General features: G+C 38.9%; 1 protein-coding gene across 4 annotated transcripts in view; it reads right to left on the bottom strand.

Annotated features, from left to right (window-relative positions):
* Positions 1-19,210, bottom strand: part of PLPPR5 (phospholipid phosphatase related 5) — a 93,086-nt gene that overhangs the window by 49,508 nt on the left and 24,368 nt on the right. For 3 of the 4 annotated variants that reach the window (XM_074598257.1, XM_074598256.1, XM_074598258.1), the window contains exons 3-5: positions 18,101-18,351; positions 8,892-9,068; positions 7,145-7,264 (exon numbers count right to left, since the gene is read on the bottom strand). In XM_074598257.1, the coding sequence (XP_074454358.1) occupies positions 7,145-7,264; positions 8,892-9,068; positions 18,101-18,351 (548 nt within the window). Of the gene's footprint in view, positions 1-1,792; positions 2,013-7,144; positions 7,265-8,891; positions 9,069-18,100; positions 18,352-19,210 lie in introns of those variants that run through there. The other variant, XM_074598259.1, reaches the window with a different exon arrangement.

Here is a 19,210-nt window from a genome sequence, read left to right as displayed (position 1 = left end):
AAAGAATCCTTGTGCAACTTTCTGTGAAAACGTTTTCAGTAAACAGTATTAACAAATGTCATTGTTTCCAGATTTTGATTCTGCCGAAGAAAAGCAGAATTAGGTTTCCTAATTAGAAAACAAAATATTAACATTTCAAAGCATTTTAGTTGGTTGGCCATCTTCTGCTTTCAGTACAGGAAAGATGATACATTAGGCAACCTCAATGACTCTGGAGTCGCTGTGAGGCTATTATGACATTTTCCTCACAGTATTTACTTTATTCTTCCTAATTTAGACCTGAAAATTATCCTGTCAACTTAAACTAGCATCAGTCTGAAGTTATTCACTTTGTTGATAAGATGGTTTAAAAATGAGGAATTAGACGAAAAAAAATTCCTTGTTATTTATTCTAATCAGTTCTTTCAAGTCCTGCTACATGCTATCCCTTTCTCTATGTGACATACATTGGTTTGTGATGCAGAGAACCAAATGCTCTCTCATGTGGCATTAATTCAGGACTGGATAACTATTACTTAGGAAAGGAGAATGTGGTTCACACTCCTGCCAGCTATACTTCCAAAATGAGCAGGTCACCATCTTTGGAAGGACGTGCACAGCATGGGATATAATAACAGAAAAAAAATCCCCCTTCCTCAATAAGTCCTCAGAGAGAATTCCTAAGCTACCGATCAGAGAGCTATCGATTTGGACCCTAATGAAGATTTGTCAATTCTTTTCCAATGGACTCTGCGGGGTGATGCATAACTAGGTCAAAGTTAATCACTTGCTGATGGCAAGAATCACTGATAAAGATTCATGCAACTGTCTGGGTATTCATGCGTTTCATATGTTATCATCTCAGGCAAAACCACAAATAAAACTCTTTACAGAAAAAAAAAACAAAACAACAGCAGCATCCCTCTGGAATAACTGCATTTCAACTCTCTTACTCTGCTCTTTCACTTCTGCTTAGATTTACTGTGACAAAGTTCAGTGTGAGATACGAACCACTGTCAGCAAACAGATTCACACAGATGCAGGAGACAAGCAAAAAAAAAAAAAAAAAACAAAAACATGCACAAGACCTCAGCTTCTCCAACTCCATGGGAAATGGCTTTCCCTACAGTACTCAAAAGAATTAGAATAGGCCGAGGCTCTGCTCAACGGCAGCAGTTTCGCAGACAGGCACACCAGCTTTTGTATTATTCACTCTAAATTGACAGTATCAGCCTGGTGTCAGCACCATGTGAACAAGGCATGCTTCAGAACCATGCTCTCACACCACTAACAGAAAAACGAAAGCTACAGGCTGAGCCTTGAGTGCAGGTTTCTGGGGGGAAATGATCCTTATCTGTATATCGTCTGTTAAGATTTTAACTAACTTCTGTTTACAAGCGATTCTCTTACGTTAAAGTTAAAGCATTGAAAAAAGTCCTTGACAACTTTGTTGTGGTTTGCAGTTTTCATTACATATATTAAGTATTTTTACCTGAAAATTTTTTTGTTCTGCTCTCATGAATACATTTAGAAATATTCAAAAATAGTCATCATCCTAAAAAAGATTTTTCCATCTTTGAAAACAGGAATTTGAAAAATTGTTTGTAGTCCTTCACACAGTGGAGTTTGTTAAAAGAAACAGAAAAATAATACTGTAGTTGTTCAGGCAAATGATAATTTATCATACAACAATAATGTTATTATACAATTCTCTGGGTCAGCAAAGTATATTTTACGCGTTTACAGGGTGAATCACATTTTTAGAGAAAATAATGAATTCAAGCGAAATTCCCCATTTAAAACGTTGCAGACCTGCACAGAACGCTGCCGCCACACCGCATCTGCCTTTGCTTCAAATGCACACACACACACTCATGTGCGTTCTTGCGCACGTATGTTTATTGCCTTATATGAAGATGCTCAAAACGGTCCATTCCTGATATCCAGGAGAAGAACCTAATGATGCGTGCTTTGAGGGAGTTTTGTTGCAAAGGATCTTCTTGATGGTTATTAACACTTTGATTCTGTAACACCTACAACACGTATATTTGAGGAGGTCACACTGAATATATTATTTAATGTCTTGTATTTAAGTATTATTTTATGTGAAAATTAGAGATGGTGATCGCAGTTTGCATTCAAACAGAAATAATTCTTGTACAGTCCTCCAGAATCAGATTTAAGCAGAAGAGTAGGACATGAATGCGAATTCAAATGCTTGACATCATTGAAACAAAACTGATTATGGTCTTTTATGAGCTGTCTCTCCTGGGTACGTGTTTCTGTGTGTGAAACAATGGTGTATTGTATTTCCTTTAACACACTGTATTATCAAGAGAGAACCGTTATGACAACAGCAATCTGAAAACATGCCTATAAGGTAATGTCAGCACACGGACTTTAGTCAAGCTCTCCTGGAGATACACATACATGTATTAAAACACTGTATGGATACCTAGGTACACTTTTGGACATCAAGCACAACAGTATTTGGATACTTCTCAACTAAAATACTTTCAGGCAACAGAAATGGACGCAAACTCTCTCCCCCATTTGCCCATAGTATGATGAGCTAAAATATCTTTGCATTTTGCTTCTAGCCTGTGAGCTGAGGGCTGGGCGATCAGTCTCCCTGGAGAGCGCCAGGGACCAGACTGGACTCCCCAGGCCACGCGGTGTGTACACAAGTGCACATACCAATGAAAGACTTCTTAGTAACAAAACTCTTAAGACCAAAGAAAAAGCAGTAACACCAAGAACTAAAATTAAGAATACCCTTTTCTGACACTGTGAAGAAGCTATTCTATATCTTGTAAATAGTCAAGATGGAGTAAATAGAAAAAACATTATACCTTAAAAACAGAAGGGGAAAGCTTCCCCAGCCTAAAAATACTACCAGAATCCATTGCAATATCTATACTTACTATGTTAAAATGTTTCATCACCAGCATTACCTTTGGCACGTAAACAATATACCAAGAATTATAGCGTCAAACTCAACAAGATTTTTGAGACAATTAACCCTGATAGTCACTAGCAATTGCTATGACAGGCAACAGGAACTTCACATTTTGTGAGAGTAATTCCAAATACTTACCAACATTAAAACTTAGCAATGGCTGTACCAGAGAGAGTGACCCTAAACTATCTGTTTCTAGTTCACAGTCATGCTGGAGAGTGAGTCCTATGGATGGAGTATAAGAAACCTCATTGTAACAAGGAACGGTGACTGTCTTTCAGAACATGGTTTGGACATTGCCGACAGAAGTAGCACTATACAGGAATGCCAAGCAAAGACTTTGGGGATAAATGCAGCTTAGCTGTTAAACAGGGCACTGCAAAGAACCCACTGTGCAAATAAGTAACATTGAACAGCTACAGAAAGCACTGCGGATCAGACACAGTAACAGCCTCATCCCACAGGAGATGAACCATAGTGCCTCTCCTAATCCAACGCTTCCTCCTAAAACCTCTTACCTCAGTATTCTATCTACTGGCTCCATTAGTCCTAAAATTCTCCATGTTCCCTTTCTATTTGATTTTTTTCAAAGCCAGACTACTTACTAAAAAAAAAAAAAAGCTAGGAGAGTCAGTGGCTACAAGACGATGTCTATGAACCCTCTCTGTAAATCCTGGCCAATTTCAGGGGACTTTAGCATGAAATAATGTCAGTCTCCCCTGAAAAGGAAAAAACAGTTTGTGACTGCACTGGATGAAGCTGAACTTTAAACTCTTCCAGATACCACTCAGAATATCCCTATTTCCCAGTAAACTCTTGCAAAAAACCAGAAGTCTCTAACCTTGACTGTGGCAGGAAGAGAACCTCCTCTCTACAGGAGTGCCAGCTAACTGAAACATGAATTGTCTTGTAAGAGATGAAGAAGGTCAGAGACAGGAGAGAAAAAGGAGCAGATGGGTGAGTGATGAGGTTTCTTGGCTTTCATTCTTTTCATTAATTCTGAGGATGGATGTAGTTAAGGTGAAAGCAATAAGTCTGCATTGCTGAGCCAGCTCTGGCAAGGATTCTTCAAGGAGACACTCTGCAACTATGGCTCATTTGAGTGCATGAGAAGTGGGTACCCATGCAGAACAGCTTAATCATCTGCATGCATCACAATTAAACAGAAGTGCCATGCAAACAGCAATCTACCCTTGTCATTAACCAGCAGCAGCTCAGTTCAGAATATTACAAGTACACATATTCATATTTAAGTGCACTTCCAATGTAGCTCTTGACCTCCACCAAAACTCAGACAATGACAGCACGGAGAACATGCCAAGCATGCCAAGAGCATTCGTTCTCCAGACGGAAAGTGCACTGGAATAGCAAGTAGCAGATCTGGAAACACAAAAATAAGGTGCTTCCAGGTCTGTGTGATGCACCATTTGCTTATTCATTTACGGGTGAATTTATAGCAAAATTGAAATGAGTGAGGTCCCATCTGGTGGGCATTTCTAATTAAGTCATTCTTTAAGACAGCATCTTTGAATTTCTCGCTCCCAGATACCCATATAGCTATTATTTTTAAGCATCAATAAGAGAACTGCATTGCTTCATGCTAGCACTGCCTTAGCCCATGATAACTTCAGTCCGTCAGGATTTGTGCTACTCTTATAGTAGCTAATTTCTGACAGTAAGCTGTCTTTAATACTGACACAGGAGCTTGCAGACTGAGAGTAAGGAAAAACAGATTTTAAATAAGCCAAATGTAAATGTATATGCATTCAGAATATGGAACTGGAACAGCCCTAACTGAAATGTAGTGAAAAGTAACTTACACATGGCTAAAGCAGGCAAAGACAAGTAGCACACAAATTATTTAGCACCCCTCTCTCTCCAGAGGAGAGCAAAGGATGTAAAATAAGAAGGGAGTTAAAAAACAAAGACTAAGTTAATAATTCCTGTAGTGATGGTAGCTAACTGAGATGGCTCAATTTAGACCTTAGTTCCATAAGTATTATTCTTAGTGCCTTTTATTTAACAGGGTCTGGCTTCTATCTAAAACTTCAGATTAACCATTAAATAAAAAAGAAAAAATCCACAAAAACTCAATAACTAAAAGCACTCCGTAACTTTTAAACTTTTTAAAGCACTGTAACTTCATCAATCATTTGCTAATTCAAATTTAAACTTTCTGAGAGTGGAAACAGATGAAACCATTTCCCAACAAATAGCAAAGTCTCCACATTAGTATCCTCCCATCTCATCCTCTCTGTCTGGAAAGGATGCAAAAGGCTTTGCAACACAGACAAAGATAAACCCATACACTGAGATCTCACCAAGTGCAGTACCCTGCGGAAAGGCCTTGATTTAATTATCTAGAGAGAAGTTCCATGACAACAAACAGGTACCCTCTACTGCCATAGAAGTATAGGTTCAGATGGAAAGAAGCTCGCTCATATAAGAGAGTCCTGGGCAGTTCAGGAATAGCGGAGGTCATCCTTAAGCAGAGCAAACATTATTCCTGACACGACCCTCCCACATTCTCCCAGAGCTTTCCCCACAACATCTCAATCTTGCCGAAGCCAAGTCTCAGGAAAATAACATTGTTCATCATGAGTGAGAGGGCATCAAATCACCTAGAAACACTAAGTTGACATGAGGTCTTTATCCTCAGAAAACAAATTAAAAATTTCAACAGCCAGAGAATGGGCATTTATCACCTATGATGGCTTTTGAGCCACAGAAATGGCTTCCATTGCAGGAGAGCCTCACACATAAATAAGACATGCTCTTATTAATGTGGTATGTCCTCGGCCAACTGACATCTTGTTTTGTTTTGACATTTTACAGAAAGCTTACTGAATGGATTATTTTGAAGACACACATTCATCATCTAAATGCTTGTTCAAGCAAATGAGACTTTGACCTCCTTATGACAAGATATCAGCAGAAGTAGCTTAGACACATTTGGTTCAAAAAGGTGTGTTAGATCATTCTGAAAATAAATCTTCTTTCCCTTCAAGGAAAGGAATAACAAACCCAGGGCTAGCAGCAATTCCTACCAAAAGACAACTTCCACTACTTCCAAATGACGAAGATTGGTAAGTGGTTAAAAACATTTCTTCTTATGTTTAACATGAAGAAAATATCAGCAGTCATTTGGATTTAAAAGAATGTCATAGAAACATACTTTTGGTGCCCTACGCAGTGCAGAATTGTTTACTATCTTCAAACGTGGGCGTAATACAAGAGATTTTAACAAATAATGACAGACAAAGTAATTAGAAAAACTAGATTTGCTTTCAAACTTTGCATTAGTGGTTCAAACTTTCCCCCTGGTAAAAATGCCTAGAATGTTTTCTTTATTTGGTTACACTATCTATTTCAGTGCTTCTTTGCTCATAAATTTGTTCAGACATAATCTTACCTAACACTTACACAGTACAACATAATCTTCAAAAACCACAAATTTTTGTTACAGGAAACTAAAATAAATTTTAAACACATTACAATACTTACTCATGCAAAAAGTCTTGGCATACCCAGGAGACTATCGCTAGCATGTCCTAGTCAAAAAATTCTATTTGCTTTGGCAAGAGATCATGGCTTTCGTGTAGTTACTCTATGCTCCAAGTTACTCTCCAGTATTATTATATTCATTAAGTTGCTTGCTCTGCTAACGTAGGTGTCAGATCCCCAGCGTTTCCAAGTGGGTGCCCTGTCCTGAGGCTAGCACGTACCAAATGAGAAAAGCCCCACAGCTGACCCAGAAGGGACTGCATCCATGCTCCACACTAGCCTGAGGACGTAGCCCAAAGAAACAGGATAAACCCTACTCCTACCTGAAGTGCATAACCTCTTGGGCTCAGGGGTTAGATCTTCTAAGCACTTCAAGCTCTGCAGACTCTCAGCCAAAGCATTATTTAAACTTACTTGAGTAACACAAGGAAAGAGGGCCTCAGATCTGCTCAGCCTGACTCCGTGGACCTAGCGGTGGCTACAGCAGTAAAATGGACTGATATTTAGCGATTGTTCTTGGAGATGGCACGAAGAGCCTCCCAAGGAGTGTCTCCGAATTAATTCTTCCCTTCTTTCTCCTTCACTGCCATGTCTCCTTACTTTAAATCTGATTACTTTGGCACTCTTGTCAAGATAGTTTGGGATCATCCTTACAAGAAAGCTACATTTTATTTAATTGTTTTTAAAAAAGTCAAACATTACCTTTTCTAAAGGGCTTTCTACTCGGGGTATGCTGATCATGGGCATCTGGGCCAGATTATCCATATGAGAATGTTCATGCTCTGGCTGACGTCCTCTGAAGTTATTTACCACACAAACAACCTAGAAGGGATTAGAAGATAAACAGAATAGCTAAGGAACAACTCATTTTTTTGAGCTTTGATCCTGACATCCATAATTAGGCAGAACTGACACTAGCTTTAGTCACAGCTTAGAGTAGAAACACAGAAATGTGAAGTTCATGTTTTACAGAAAATCCTTAATTAATATTTCAAGACAAAAGACTTTCAACCAATTTATTGTTACATGCATCATCTGAGAACCGAAAAACCCTCTTATCTAAAAGCAAATCCATTGTCGAAACTGAATAATAGAATACCAATTATTAGCAATGTCATGAATAGATGTCCAGAGCACGTGCAGCGGAGTATGGTAATAGCTTGCAAGTCTTATGAAGGGGCAGTACCATCTAAGTTTTGATCATCCAAGACTTTCTCAAATGGAGAGTGAGAAAGGGGGAATAAGGCGGCAAAGATCATCCCCAGGGTTGAACTAAACTCTAAATCTGCTCAGGTCAGCAGTGACTCTCACATAGGGATTTAGGAATGTGATATATACTACTTTGTTAGTGTTTCTACTAATGCAGACACTCAGCCAAGTAGCAATGTTTACCCATTGTATTTTCTTCAAAACACAACTAAACTTGATGTCATGCTACTCGAAGGAGTTTATGCAATATACATCACAAAATATAAGAAAAAAATGCTGGGACAGATTTCTATTCTGTTCTTTTATGACTTCAGGGGCACAAACGAAGTGGAAAAGCTTCTTAAAAACGAATAACCAAATATAACTTCTGGATGCCTTGTGTGGAAGGGAATGTTTGGAAGTGCAAGCAGGTGTATTTTAAAGGAGACCTAAAGCTGCACTGACATTTCTCAGAGGAGTGAAAACACCCACCCTTAGCCATCCCTGGGAGAGTTCTCAGCCAAGCCAAAACTTCCGATCCAAGATCTTGACATCAAGACCTTGTGATCCAAGAATCAAGCTCAAAAGTGCTTTCACGGGAAAAAAATTCAAAGATGTATTAAGTACTATTACAAGCTGCCAGGCAGACAAACAGTAGCGACTATTCTATGCCACAGTCTTGCACCGAAGTTATCAGTGAAGGTGATTAATAGATTAGTAGCAGCTTCCTGACACAGACACTAGTCACTGTGAACTGTGACTAACCATCTGGTTTTACAACACAGTTCCAGAAGGAAAAGGCTAAACATGGGTATTCTTTTTTGTACAGAAAACACAAAATTTCAATGTAAACCTGAAAGAAATAGAGTTAAAGCTGGAAAAGAAATGCTACTTATTCTCTGATCAGTGTAGGTACCACTACACTGAATTTAAAACTTTATACATGAAATCATAACTAGATGTTATTCTGAAGGATATAAACTTGCTTAAAGTGGGGCTTGATGCAAAAATTCTTGGTTGAAATTCTACAATCTGGTTTATAACGAAGTCAAAAGAGATCATTTGATTAGTCCTATTTTGACTTCACATTTCTTAGTGTATGTAAATATAACTAAGAAAACCGATAATTCATTAAAAACAAAAATTAGAAACACCTTTGTCATTTAGTTGTTTGAGCAGCCAAGGCTATCAATATTGTTTTAAGAGATACAAAGTTATACACTGATTTTTTCAAACAGAAGTGACACAGATATACACTTACCAAAAACACTGCTATAGATATTCCAATTACAAATCCTGCTATTACATCTGACCAGTGATTTCGATACTCTGCTACTCTGTTGATTCCAGTAAGGAAAGCCAAGCACATTAAGCCCAAACACAGAACAGGTTTTGCAAGCCTTGTTCCTCTGGCTTTTACTGTGTTGGTAATATACATCTGAAAATTAGAAAGGAAAAAAGTGTAAGACTGATGGAGATCTCCCACTAATTGGTGAATAAAATCTCTACATTTTGTTTGAACAAACTACGTGTATTTGGCGCTTTTTTTTTCCTGGTAAAAAACCAAGAAAGTAGAGTGCTAGATAAAGTCATCACACTGTTTTCTAGGGTTGTAGAAAAAGAATTAGACCACACAGCAAAATTACATTTGACATGAACCTGAAAAGCCCCTGAAAGAACAGGCAAATTAGACAATCCTATTCTATTACTCCCAATCTATGTATTTATTTGTGCACAGAGGTAGAGACTGATTTTTTTACTGCGCAGCATTGACAATAATAGAAAAAAATCTTTACACTGAAAGGGCCTTGTTTTAATTAGCAAATGCCTTTATTTCTCATAAACAACTTCTTCATGTGATTAACTAGAGATTTGTCAAAAAGCAGTGAAAATTGAACTAAATCCCTGTATCTACTTTTATAAATAAAGTGTAATAGTTTCAACCAGTGCTGAACCAATACACCCCTGTACTTCACAGATGGTGACTGGGGATGTTTAGTACCAATCCCCCCCAGCACACAAACCAATCTAAATGCAGAAACTTTTATGCTTCAGACTCCGAGAAATCGATCTGCCCTACTTGCAGTCTAACTCTCCCTGTGCAATACTACTGAATTAAAAGCACTGTCTGATGACAGAGCAGCTCTTCTGCCCTAAGGGTGCATTAGTGACTACTAGGTTTAAGCCAGCACTTTCCAAACTCTGATGTGCCAATGAAAGAAATGAATACCAAGGCTTTGAATCTCCATTCTCTTGAATCTTGGCATTAAGGTTGCTTGAAAGTTCCTCCCTGAAAAATTATACTTCATCTAACAAAATTTTTGAGAAAAAAAGTATTTACTTTCTGTGGAAGAATTTTTTCTGCAATTAAACCATTGAAATCCCTAAACTCTTCACATTTAGACAAAGAGTTGAAGATTTACATTGAAGAATGCAAATGTTTTCTATGGAGTTGCACTAGATACTCCAAGTGTGTAATACCATCACTTTGAACTGCAAAGGGAAACAGATGAATCTGCACTGAAGAACCAGTACCTTTTTGACCAACAACTGGGTAGTCCTTTGGGTTTTTTGTAGTGTCTGAAACTTTAGCTGAATTTTCTGGGTAATCAGTTAGGAAGTGCTGCATTAATCAAGTCAAGAAGAAGTTTAGGAAGCGTGGTTACTGTTACGACAAATAAAGTGAAGTAGTGGTCAGAGCTTGTCTGAAAAGAGCAACATCTGCCAGTAATCTTGTTCAAAACACTAGAGAAAGATCCATGGCTTAGAGGATGAATAAAAGCTTAAGCTTCAAATCACAGCAGAGTACTGCAACACATACATCTTCAGTGGACCTTAGGTGATGAACAGCAAAGCTTGCCGTTCACCTAATGCAGACAGAGCAAAGGTTTGAAAAGAAGAGCTTTGGGGTGTATCTCCAAACCGTATTTCTCCTCTCTTCTTCCTAGACCATTTAAGAAATAGCATTTTTCTCTTTACTGACTATCATTTTATCTCAGCTCCTTATATTTTTGCAGGCTCTCTTCAGTGAGTTACTCTTACCATGCGGAATGCTGGTAAGACAACTGCAACTTTAATTTCCACCTTTTTAGCCCCGCCGGTTTTCTTCAAGCTACAGACAGAGCAGTACATGCTGAGTTGCTCAACAACACTCTATTTTAGTGACTCTCATCCTACTCCTGGATAGCACCACCATTATCCACACTCACACTACATGTTAGAACATCTGGTGCTGGGGAAAATATTCTAATATTTTGAATACACAGCAAGATCACCAAATTTCAAATACAGCTTGGGTGAAGTTGACACAGGGAAGTTGGCAAGAAGCTATCCTGCATTTAATTCTGTATTGTGGTATATTAAATCAAAATGATTACTAAAAAGGAAAAATCAACTCAAAAAGAGTGTAGCTTGCTCAAGACAGGTCTCAGTGATACATTTCTGTGATCTGTAACACCTGGTCATTGCCCAAACAGGTTATCTCAATTTTTATGAAGTCAAAACACATTATAATATAAATATTTGACTCCGCATTACTTCAGTCAAACTTCAACATTTTTTATACAAAGCTAAACTGAAAAGTGCCCTGCAGAAAATTCTTAGAATCTTTTCAAAATCAAGCATGTCCTTCAAGTCCCTCTCAAACGAAGCACTGAGTGAGCAGAAACAACTGCAGACTCATGTTGTGCCTCACATGAGTAATAACTACCTCCATTTGCTGAGTCCCTTCCTATATGTGCAGTCAAGATTGTCACGCCCAGTCCATTATTCACAGTAATCTGAAGGTTGTGCCAGCATAGGTACCATTTCTATCTTTTCTTTAAAGAACAGGTAGTACTGATGTTAAGAATAGTATTATATTAAAATATATATTAAAGAATCATTAGAAACAGGGTAAACTTTTCCTGAAAAAAATGTAGCAAAATTTGCTACATTTGCTCTCTGTATATTTGCAAAATTCTACATAGCAAACGTAGACTCTTCCAAGGCAGGATTCATAGATGTCCATTTTTAAACTTGACCTCTTGCAGCTCTAGTACAATATATTAACACAGTCAACTCAGTTAAAGATCTGATTTGCATTAAGAATAAAATATAATTAAGTAGTTGTTTTCTTCTTGATTCTGGAAGAAAAGATATAAACCAGCACAGTCAGTAATTGACAAAGAATGAACATCTTGAAAAGACGACAGGATTTTTCTTCTCTTACTTTTCATAAATATTAAATGCAGTATCAACAAAGGAAAATAGCTCAGTGATTTAAATGACAATGAATGACAATACAAATTTTTACATGGCTAAAGATGTTTACTGAACAAGAACATCTCAGTTCCTTTTAAGAACAGAAATTGGGAGAGGAGGAATCTAATTAAAGAAATATTTTAAATTAGTCAACAAGACAACGAACAGCAGTCAGATTTTGTATGTAAGGACAAGGATTGATACAGTAGTTAGAATTAATTCTGCAGGTTGCTCATTCTCCTGCAACATCAGATCAACGATGAATCTTCTCCTGATAAACTTCTGCTATTGCTTTTTCTTTTTTCCGAAATAAGATTTTAGTATGAAAAAGACATAAAAGCGATACCAGCAAGTAGACACTGGCAGAGAGTCATATCTATACACCTGATCATTCTATATACCAACATTTACTAGATTTTTCAGGAAAACACAAACATTTCACTTTCAGTCTTCAAGATGATGGAAGCAAAGTCTCCAGAGAACCTCATAAATTGAAAGTAAAACTTTAATTGAAGTTGTTTTGAAAACAGGTATTTGAAAGAGTCAAAATCACCACCATTCACCAAAGACAAAGCAACCTGTGAGGCTTCTGCCATGACTGTCTGAGGTCATAACATAAGGAATAATCATAGTGTTGGCACTTAGGTTGTACTGGGAAAGCTTTCAAAAGTGTCATGTTGTAAGCCTGACTCATGTGAAATATGTCCTAAATCTAGTGCAAACAAAATGATTCCAAAACACCTAAGAGAAGAACTGGAATTGTGTGTCAAGTGCAGGACAAAGTGGCCTCCTGGGCTACGCTGCAAGCTCTTCCCGGTTGTCTTCTTTCAGCTATCTTTAGGCTCACCCACACACATCTCTGTGCACACAAACAAACACACACGTAACAGGTCCCACAGTCCCATTTTAGTTTGAGTGGAGCTAGTCATCAGCCTGGGTGCTCCAGCCAGGAGGCAGGTTAATTTTCCTAGCTGATTTCATCAGCCTGGGGCCCAGGGATGCGGGGAGGAAGATCCCCTCTGTGCTTGCTGTTTCAGTCCTCCCTGAAGCAGATGGTCTGGGGGACTGACAAAGAGACAGACCAGTCCGTTAGTGGGCAGAGAATAGTGACTCATGCAGCGACAAGCAGAAAGAGGAAGGAATCACTGTACAGGCACCTATCCCAGGCAGCGCTCCAAATATAAATTATCTCATGTTTTGTTTTGATTTTATAATGTTCTATCATTAAAGAAAGAATCTTGAACTATGCAAGTAATATAAGAAATGTTATAGATGTTCACCTGAGGAACTGTGAAATGTTCACAACTTTCAGTATTCATCATACCTACAAGAAAAGAGACACTCAGAAATGAAAAAGCTGAAAAAGTGGTGGGCTATAGTAGATGGTAGTCTATAACCAGGTTCACTGTTTAGTTAGAATCCTGTTTGATAATCTAAAAGCTCTTCAGCTTGTTTGATTAATAATTACTGGGTCAAATTATTACTAGAGCAAACCACAGCCATATTCTCAAATCATCTGGGCCTTTCTGCAACTGCCCACTGGAGATTTTTTTAGTGCTTTTGAAGCCTCCTCCAGCTTTCTCCCTAAGTTTTGCAGTAATTACTGATGAGCCTAGACAAAAATTTGCTTTCAGAGTTAGGAGTTTGGGTTGGCAAAAGGAAGAGAAAGCTCTAGAAATGCTGGATTTTACTCTTAAGTTTCCCACAAGTTCCCCACAGTCATAACTCTATAAACAACTGGAGAAGGAAAGAGGTATCCTTCAATGTACGAGGTCTGTAAGATACACCTAAATATTAATTAAAGCTGGTTCAGTCTACAGAGGTCATTATCTTGAGCAATTGAATTATAATGAAGAACTGACAAGAAATATCTAGAGATCTTTAGATAAATTCCTGGATCAAAGTGTAATGTTATTTTACTATCCAGCCTGAAAGTAACCAATACACCCAATATATGAAGCCTGTGATACAAGCTGTACAATCAGTATCAAGGGATACTTTTACCTGCTGCACCAGATACTGGGAAGAAATTCCACTTCCCTAACACTGCCCCTGAAAAGCAGCCAAAAGAATCCTTTAATTCTTCAATTTCCTAACAAAAACCGGACAACAAAGCCGACTCAGTCAGGTGGCTCTGCTACTCCTTTTCCTCCTGAGCGCACCCTAAAGCCTATCAAAGAGAGGCCTGTCATACCTCTTCCAGCTGCCCATTGAGCAGGAGCCAAACAGGCACTTCAAGAGAAAGGAGAAGCGAGAGGAGGCCTACATCTAAAGACCGGATCAAGGAGCGACACCGAGCAGAATGTCACCACGTTGCTAGCACTGTGACCCAGGCTGCCTTGCTGTCTTTTTCCAGTGACTTAGAAACACAGCAAACTGCAAAGACAATACAGTAGAATGCCAGGAGCAAGAATCTTGCAGAAAAGATGATCACAGGCCCAACAAAAGCTCTTTAGGGAGGAAACAATTGTCAGCTTTACCTGCTAGCCCCGCCTGAGGCTGTAGTTGAGGCCAAGGGCTCACAGTACAAGGCAAAAAACGCAGCCTACAGACCTAAGGGCTACGTCAACTATCAAAACATTAAACCTGCTCCTATATCAGTCCAAATCCAAAGCAAGTCTGAAATGTAAGCAGTACCACCAAGTTCAAACACTACCCTACAGACAGGTTGGCTGCCAACTGCTCTTGTCCAATGCAGTAAGAATAACAATAAAAAAAGCAAAATTTTATAGAATGACTTAAGATTTGTCTTAAACTACAACTAGCAATGATCAGTCCCCTAGGTCTGCAGCACCAAATGACAACTGTTAGTCATGAGTCTCATATTTAAATCCATGGGAATAAACTGACTAAATCTTCATATATCACTTTGAAATCCTACCCAAAAAAAAAAGACTCATGACTTCTCATTTCTGTGTCTCAGTTGTGGAAAAAAACCAAGTATGTGCATAATTTTCTGCTTCAAAATATACCTCTATTTGTCCAGGTTGTGTCAGCTTACGCATATCAGTGTGGCTTATACAGTTATATTATATTTAATAAACTTGCCGCATTTGCCTTAATACCTGTGTTAGCAGATGTTGTTCCAGCCTGAGAAAGTGTGAATTGCAATGCTGATAAGTGGAAGCTGATGCAGTCAATTTATTAGCTCAACTCAAGTGAAAACAAAAAAGCAAAAGGTCTAAGAGGAGTTGAGCAGACAGATAAGGAGAAGTCCAGGTAGCAGCCAGCTTGGTTAAAGATTCTGGAAAATAATTACAGTTGTTCATTTTGAAGACTCTGGTACATTGGGAAAAATAAACCCAAAAGTCTGAAGACAACAAGTAACGGATCCTTTGAAGTGTCTGTGTTTGGAGCGGGGTAGAGAAAACACCTAACCATAGTGCTGCCATTCAACACTTCCATTGCTAAGTCTTTCTTGATAGGCACTGAGAGAAAGTAATAGAGGCAAACGCTACAGAGAGGTCTAAATATTAGCAATACAACTGTTTGAAAAAGACTGTACTTTCAGCAGGAGGGGAATTCAGAGTTACCATAGCAGCCACCCACTCTCAAAAGAGGGGAGAGGGGAAAAAAGGAAAACTCAAGAACTCAAACGAAAAAAGAAGCTATTGTTAACAAGACAATATGCACAGATGCTAGGTGATAAGGACCTGGCTGCACTTAAATGGGATGAGATAAGGGAATCATTAGATAAACCATAGGCTTTGTTTTTAAATGGGCTGATCGATGAAATCACATAAGTCTGACATTGTTTACTTCATCTCCTCAGAGAGCAAGGACTCTGGATCAGCTTGTTGTCTGTTTATATCTTTAAGCTGGTTTTGTTTTGTGCACAGCTGGCTAAAATGTCCAGGGAGGATTGGTAACAATCCCTCCCTCTCTCCCAAATATTTCTGTTAACCAAAAGGAAAGGACATTTTGTATCACAGATCACATGCTCATGAAATACTACCTAGGTAATATATGGAGGTCTTTATGCCTATGCTCTCAATAACTGTTGTACCACAGCTCTTACAAAGACTAGGCTACTGTTTAAATCTTCTACTACAGTGAACAGCAATGAGAAAGTTGTTACTCAGGGCCAACTACCCTGATAAACATAATGACAGTATAAGGCCATGACCCCAAATATTGGAACATTGCATTTCTTTCCCTGGTGGGTAATAAACAGTATTTTTAGCTGTAACCATGCAACAGAATTTAAAAAAAATAAAGACTAAAAAGACTGCCAATATCACGTCAAGGACCTAAACTTGCAGGCTACAACTCAGCTGATATATCATAGCACTCAGATATGTCACAGCAATTCACCTTATCAGGCAGCCTATAAGAACTCAGAAATCCTGTCAGCAGTTTGTAGTGCTTCAGCTAAATGAGTGTCATGAATCATGCTGCAACACAGTAATGACATAGGATATATTCACTTCTGCAGTTACTGAAAGCTTATAAAGTCATGAAACAGATCACAGCAGTTTTAATTTTTGATGTTGCTAACTGTATATTGATCACAGACAACATAAGTTTTGCATAAAGTACTCTAGCTCATGCCAAAAGCCATTGATACTAGGTATTAGACCTTACTAATGTCTACTTTTTGTTTTTAAAATGTATAAACACTATTTGTCTTCCTGCTTTGCAGTAGCTGAACAGTTGGTTTCCTTTAGCTACTGTGACTCATGGCAAGAGTGGAAATCCAACTTTACAGATGGATGAGAAAAATAGGAGCAATTAAAATGAAGAATGCTGAATATTTTCTAAAATAGCTTGCGCCAAATTTAGAGGTATGTTTCGGTGAAGCAAAGCGTTAGATATCTCCCCAAATAAAGATAATACTATTGGGAGTCTTACACTTGCCTCAAGTTAGAATAGAATTTTATTGCTCATCTCTTATTTGCAGATAACACTTGCCTGTACTAACTGACGATCCACATCTCTTAAGCAGACATTGCTCACAAGGAACTTTTGGTAAATGCTACTGTCAATGCTGTGGATTTTAAGCAACTGGTTCTAAAACCATACTCAGATGCATGGAGTTGGCACACTGTCTGTGGATGGGGTTGGGATCTTTGCCATGTTGGCAAGTATCAGTTTCCAGATCAACCAGTAATTAAAAGTCAGCTCATTAAATATATGCTCAAAAGCAATACACTTTCACACACGTATATATACATGCATACAGATGCATACATACACATACCCATGTATGGGCAGGCCACCGTTCAAATACCGAGGCAATTTACAGGATGAGTCCTGCAATGACCACAGAGGTACACACACACTTGCCTAGTTCCCTACTGACACCATGTGGGCAGCCCTTGGCACACCCAAAGGGCTACAGAGGTCTGTGACTACCAGTGCAGGTCAGGTAAGAGACTCCCACAGGCACGTGCCAGGGACAACTTAACTAAGATGTGCTTCTGCTTAAGACTAGAACGATGTCCACTCCAAATGAAGCCAGGGAGTACTGCAGAGTTACTTGAGTGAGATTCATTAGTCACCCTGCCTCTCACCTGCCCCCCCACACCTCCCAACAGCCTCTAGGACAGCTGTGATGCCAGGCAGTAAACACCAGTTTTTATCCCAGCCCTGCTCATCACTACCTACATCAGACAGGAGAAAGGGAAGAAGGGCTAGATTGTCTTGTAGCCCACTTCATTGCAGAATAAGAGCCAAACTGACTTAGCATGAGCGCTGAGATACCTATAAATACCAATTCTCGTACTTAAGGACATGCACAGATCTTGGGAAACCTGCAGAGATGAGACACTTAGATACGCCCACTCTTCTGCTTCACCCCACCAAAGAATATGGCCATGTGCAATTCTGCTAATCTGTACTGCATGGAAAGGAACCACTCCCAGTCATGCGCAATCCCTACCCTTATTATTTACTACCCAACAAAGCCTCATCCCACATTCTCTGGAAACTGGAAAAAAAGTAAACCAAGAACCTGATTATCTAAATCTATAACCCTTTTTGGACATCTTGCCCTTTTCTCAGCATTGCCTTAGCTTTCAAGGCTCAGAAACCACTACATCTGTAATTGTTAGAATTAAGTCCAATGAATCAAATTCTCAAAGGCCTCACAGTAACTCACAGAAGGTTTTCACATATCAAATCAGCCAATAGTTGTCTTATCTTCTTCCCATTCCTCCCTCCTCCCCTCACAGTGTGAGCCGTTTGCTCTCAAAAATATAATGACATTAAATAGTACAATATACTTACAGCCAGATACATAGCTGCATATACGCTTAGTGCTGCTTCTTTGGATGGGAATGTCTTTCTGGCTTTCATGATAAGGTCTGGATTTCCAGTACAGGCATGTACGCTACTGATGAACTGTGTGTACTGTTTACATCCAAGTGCTGTATAGTTGGGTTTACAAAGTGCAAGAAAATGTGGTGCAAGATTCCCTGTTACTACTTGTCCAGCATTTACAAAGATGTCCGTAGCAAACAGTCCAAATGCGTAAATTCCTAAAGAGGGAAACAAAGAGTTAAATTTCCTCACAATTTCACTCCAGGACAACATACTATAGTATTTATCATAGTAATATACCAGCTCCTTCCATTTAAGAACATGAAAAACCCTCACATATATTATACCCTAAAAATCCTGGTTCATGTTGAAGATGGTACTTTCCCACACAACCGCAGCACGAACGCTGCAACGTACCCACACACCTGACCTCTCTCCGTCCTTCGGAGCAGCAGGTTCATCTCTTCTGCAAGTAGCCCGCTTTCCTAGGCCCCCTAGCCACCAATTCCCACTGTTTGGGGTAGCTAGCTATACTGGTACCTAACTTTTGCCCATGTTCACTAAACAGAAGTGACAGAGGCAAATTCTTCACCCTATAAATTTGCTTGAGAACCAAGGAAGTCACGCCCTGATGGAGAAGTAACTTGAAAAGTCATAATACATACTGGACAAACATTTTCTTTTCCCTTGCAGCTGTAAAGAAGCTGAAGTACTGAATATTCAATATTGCCATGCACGAGTTGTCTTCATCGGCCTGCTACTGGGTACATCTCTATGCATGGCATATTAATCACAATATCAACATAATGAGCTAAAGACCTATGTATTTGAGGAGCTATTTGTGCTAACGAGGTTTTTTTATCAGACACATCAGCAAAGCATTAAGCACATGTACTCATTCATTAGAATGGAAATGCCTGTATCTGATTACTTAAAAGAAAACAGATTTTTGCTATTCTGAGGTCCGTTTCCATCCTTTTGGAAGCATAAAGTGAACTCTGGAAGGAAATGCAGAACAGCACCCTGACTGGGAGGCAAAGCCAGTGGGTGCATGTTCAAATTCCACCTGAGCTACAG

This window comes from Larus michahellis, chromosome 8, assembly GCF_964199755.1.
Source record: "Larus michahellis chromosome 8, bLarMic1.1, whole genome shotgun sequence".
Lineage (NCBI taxonomy): Eukaryota > Metazoa > Chordata > Aves > Charadriiformes > Laridae > Larus > Larus michahellis.
Note: the sequence above shows the minus strand (reverse complement) of the source record. Positions and strands in the feature narration are given on the sequence as shown.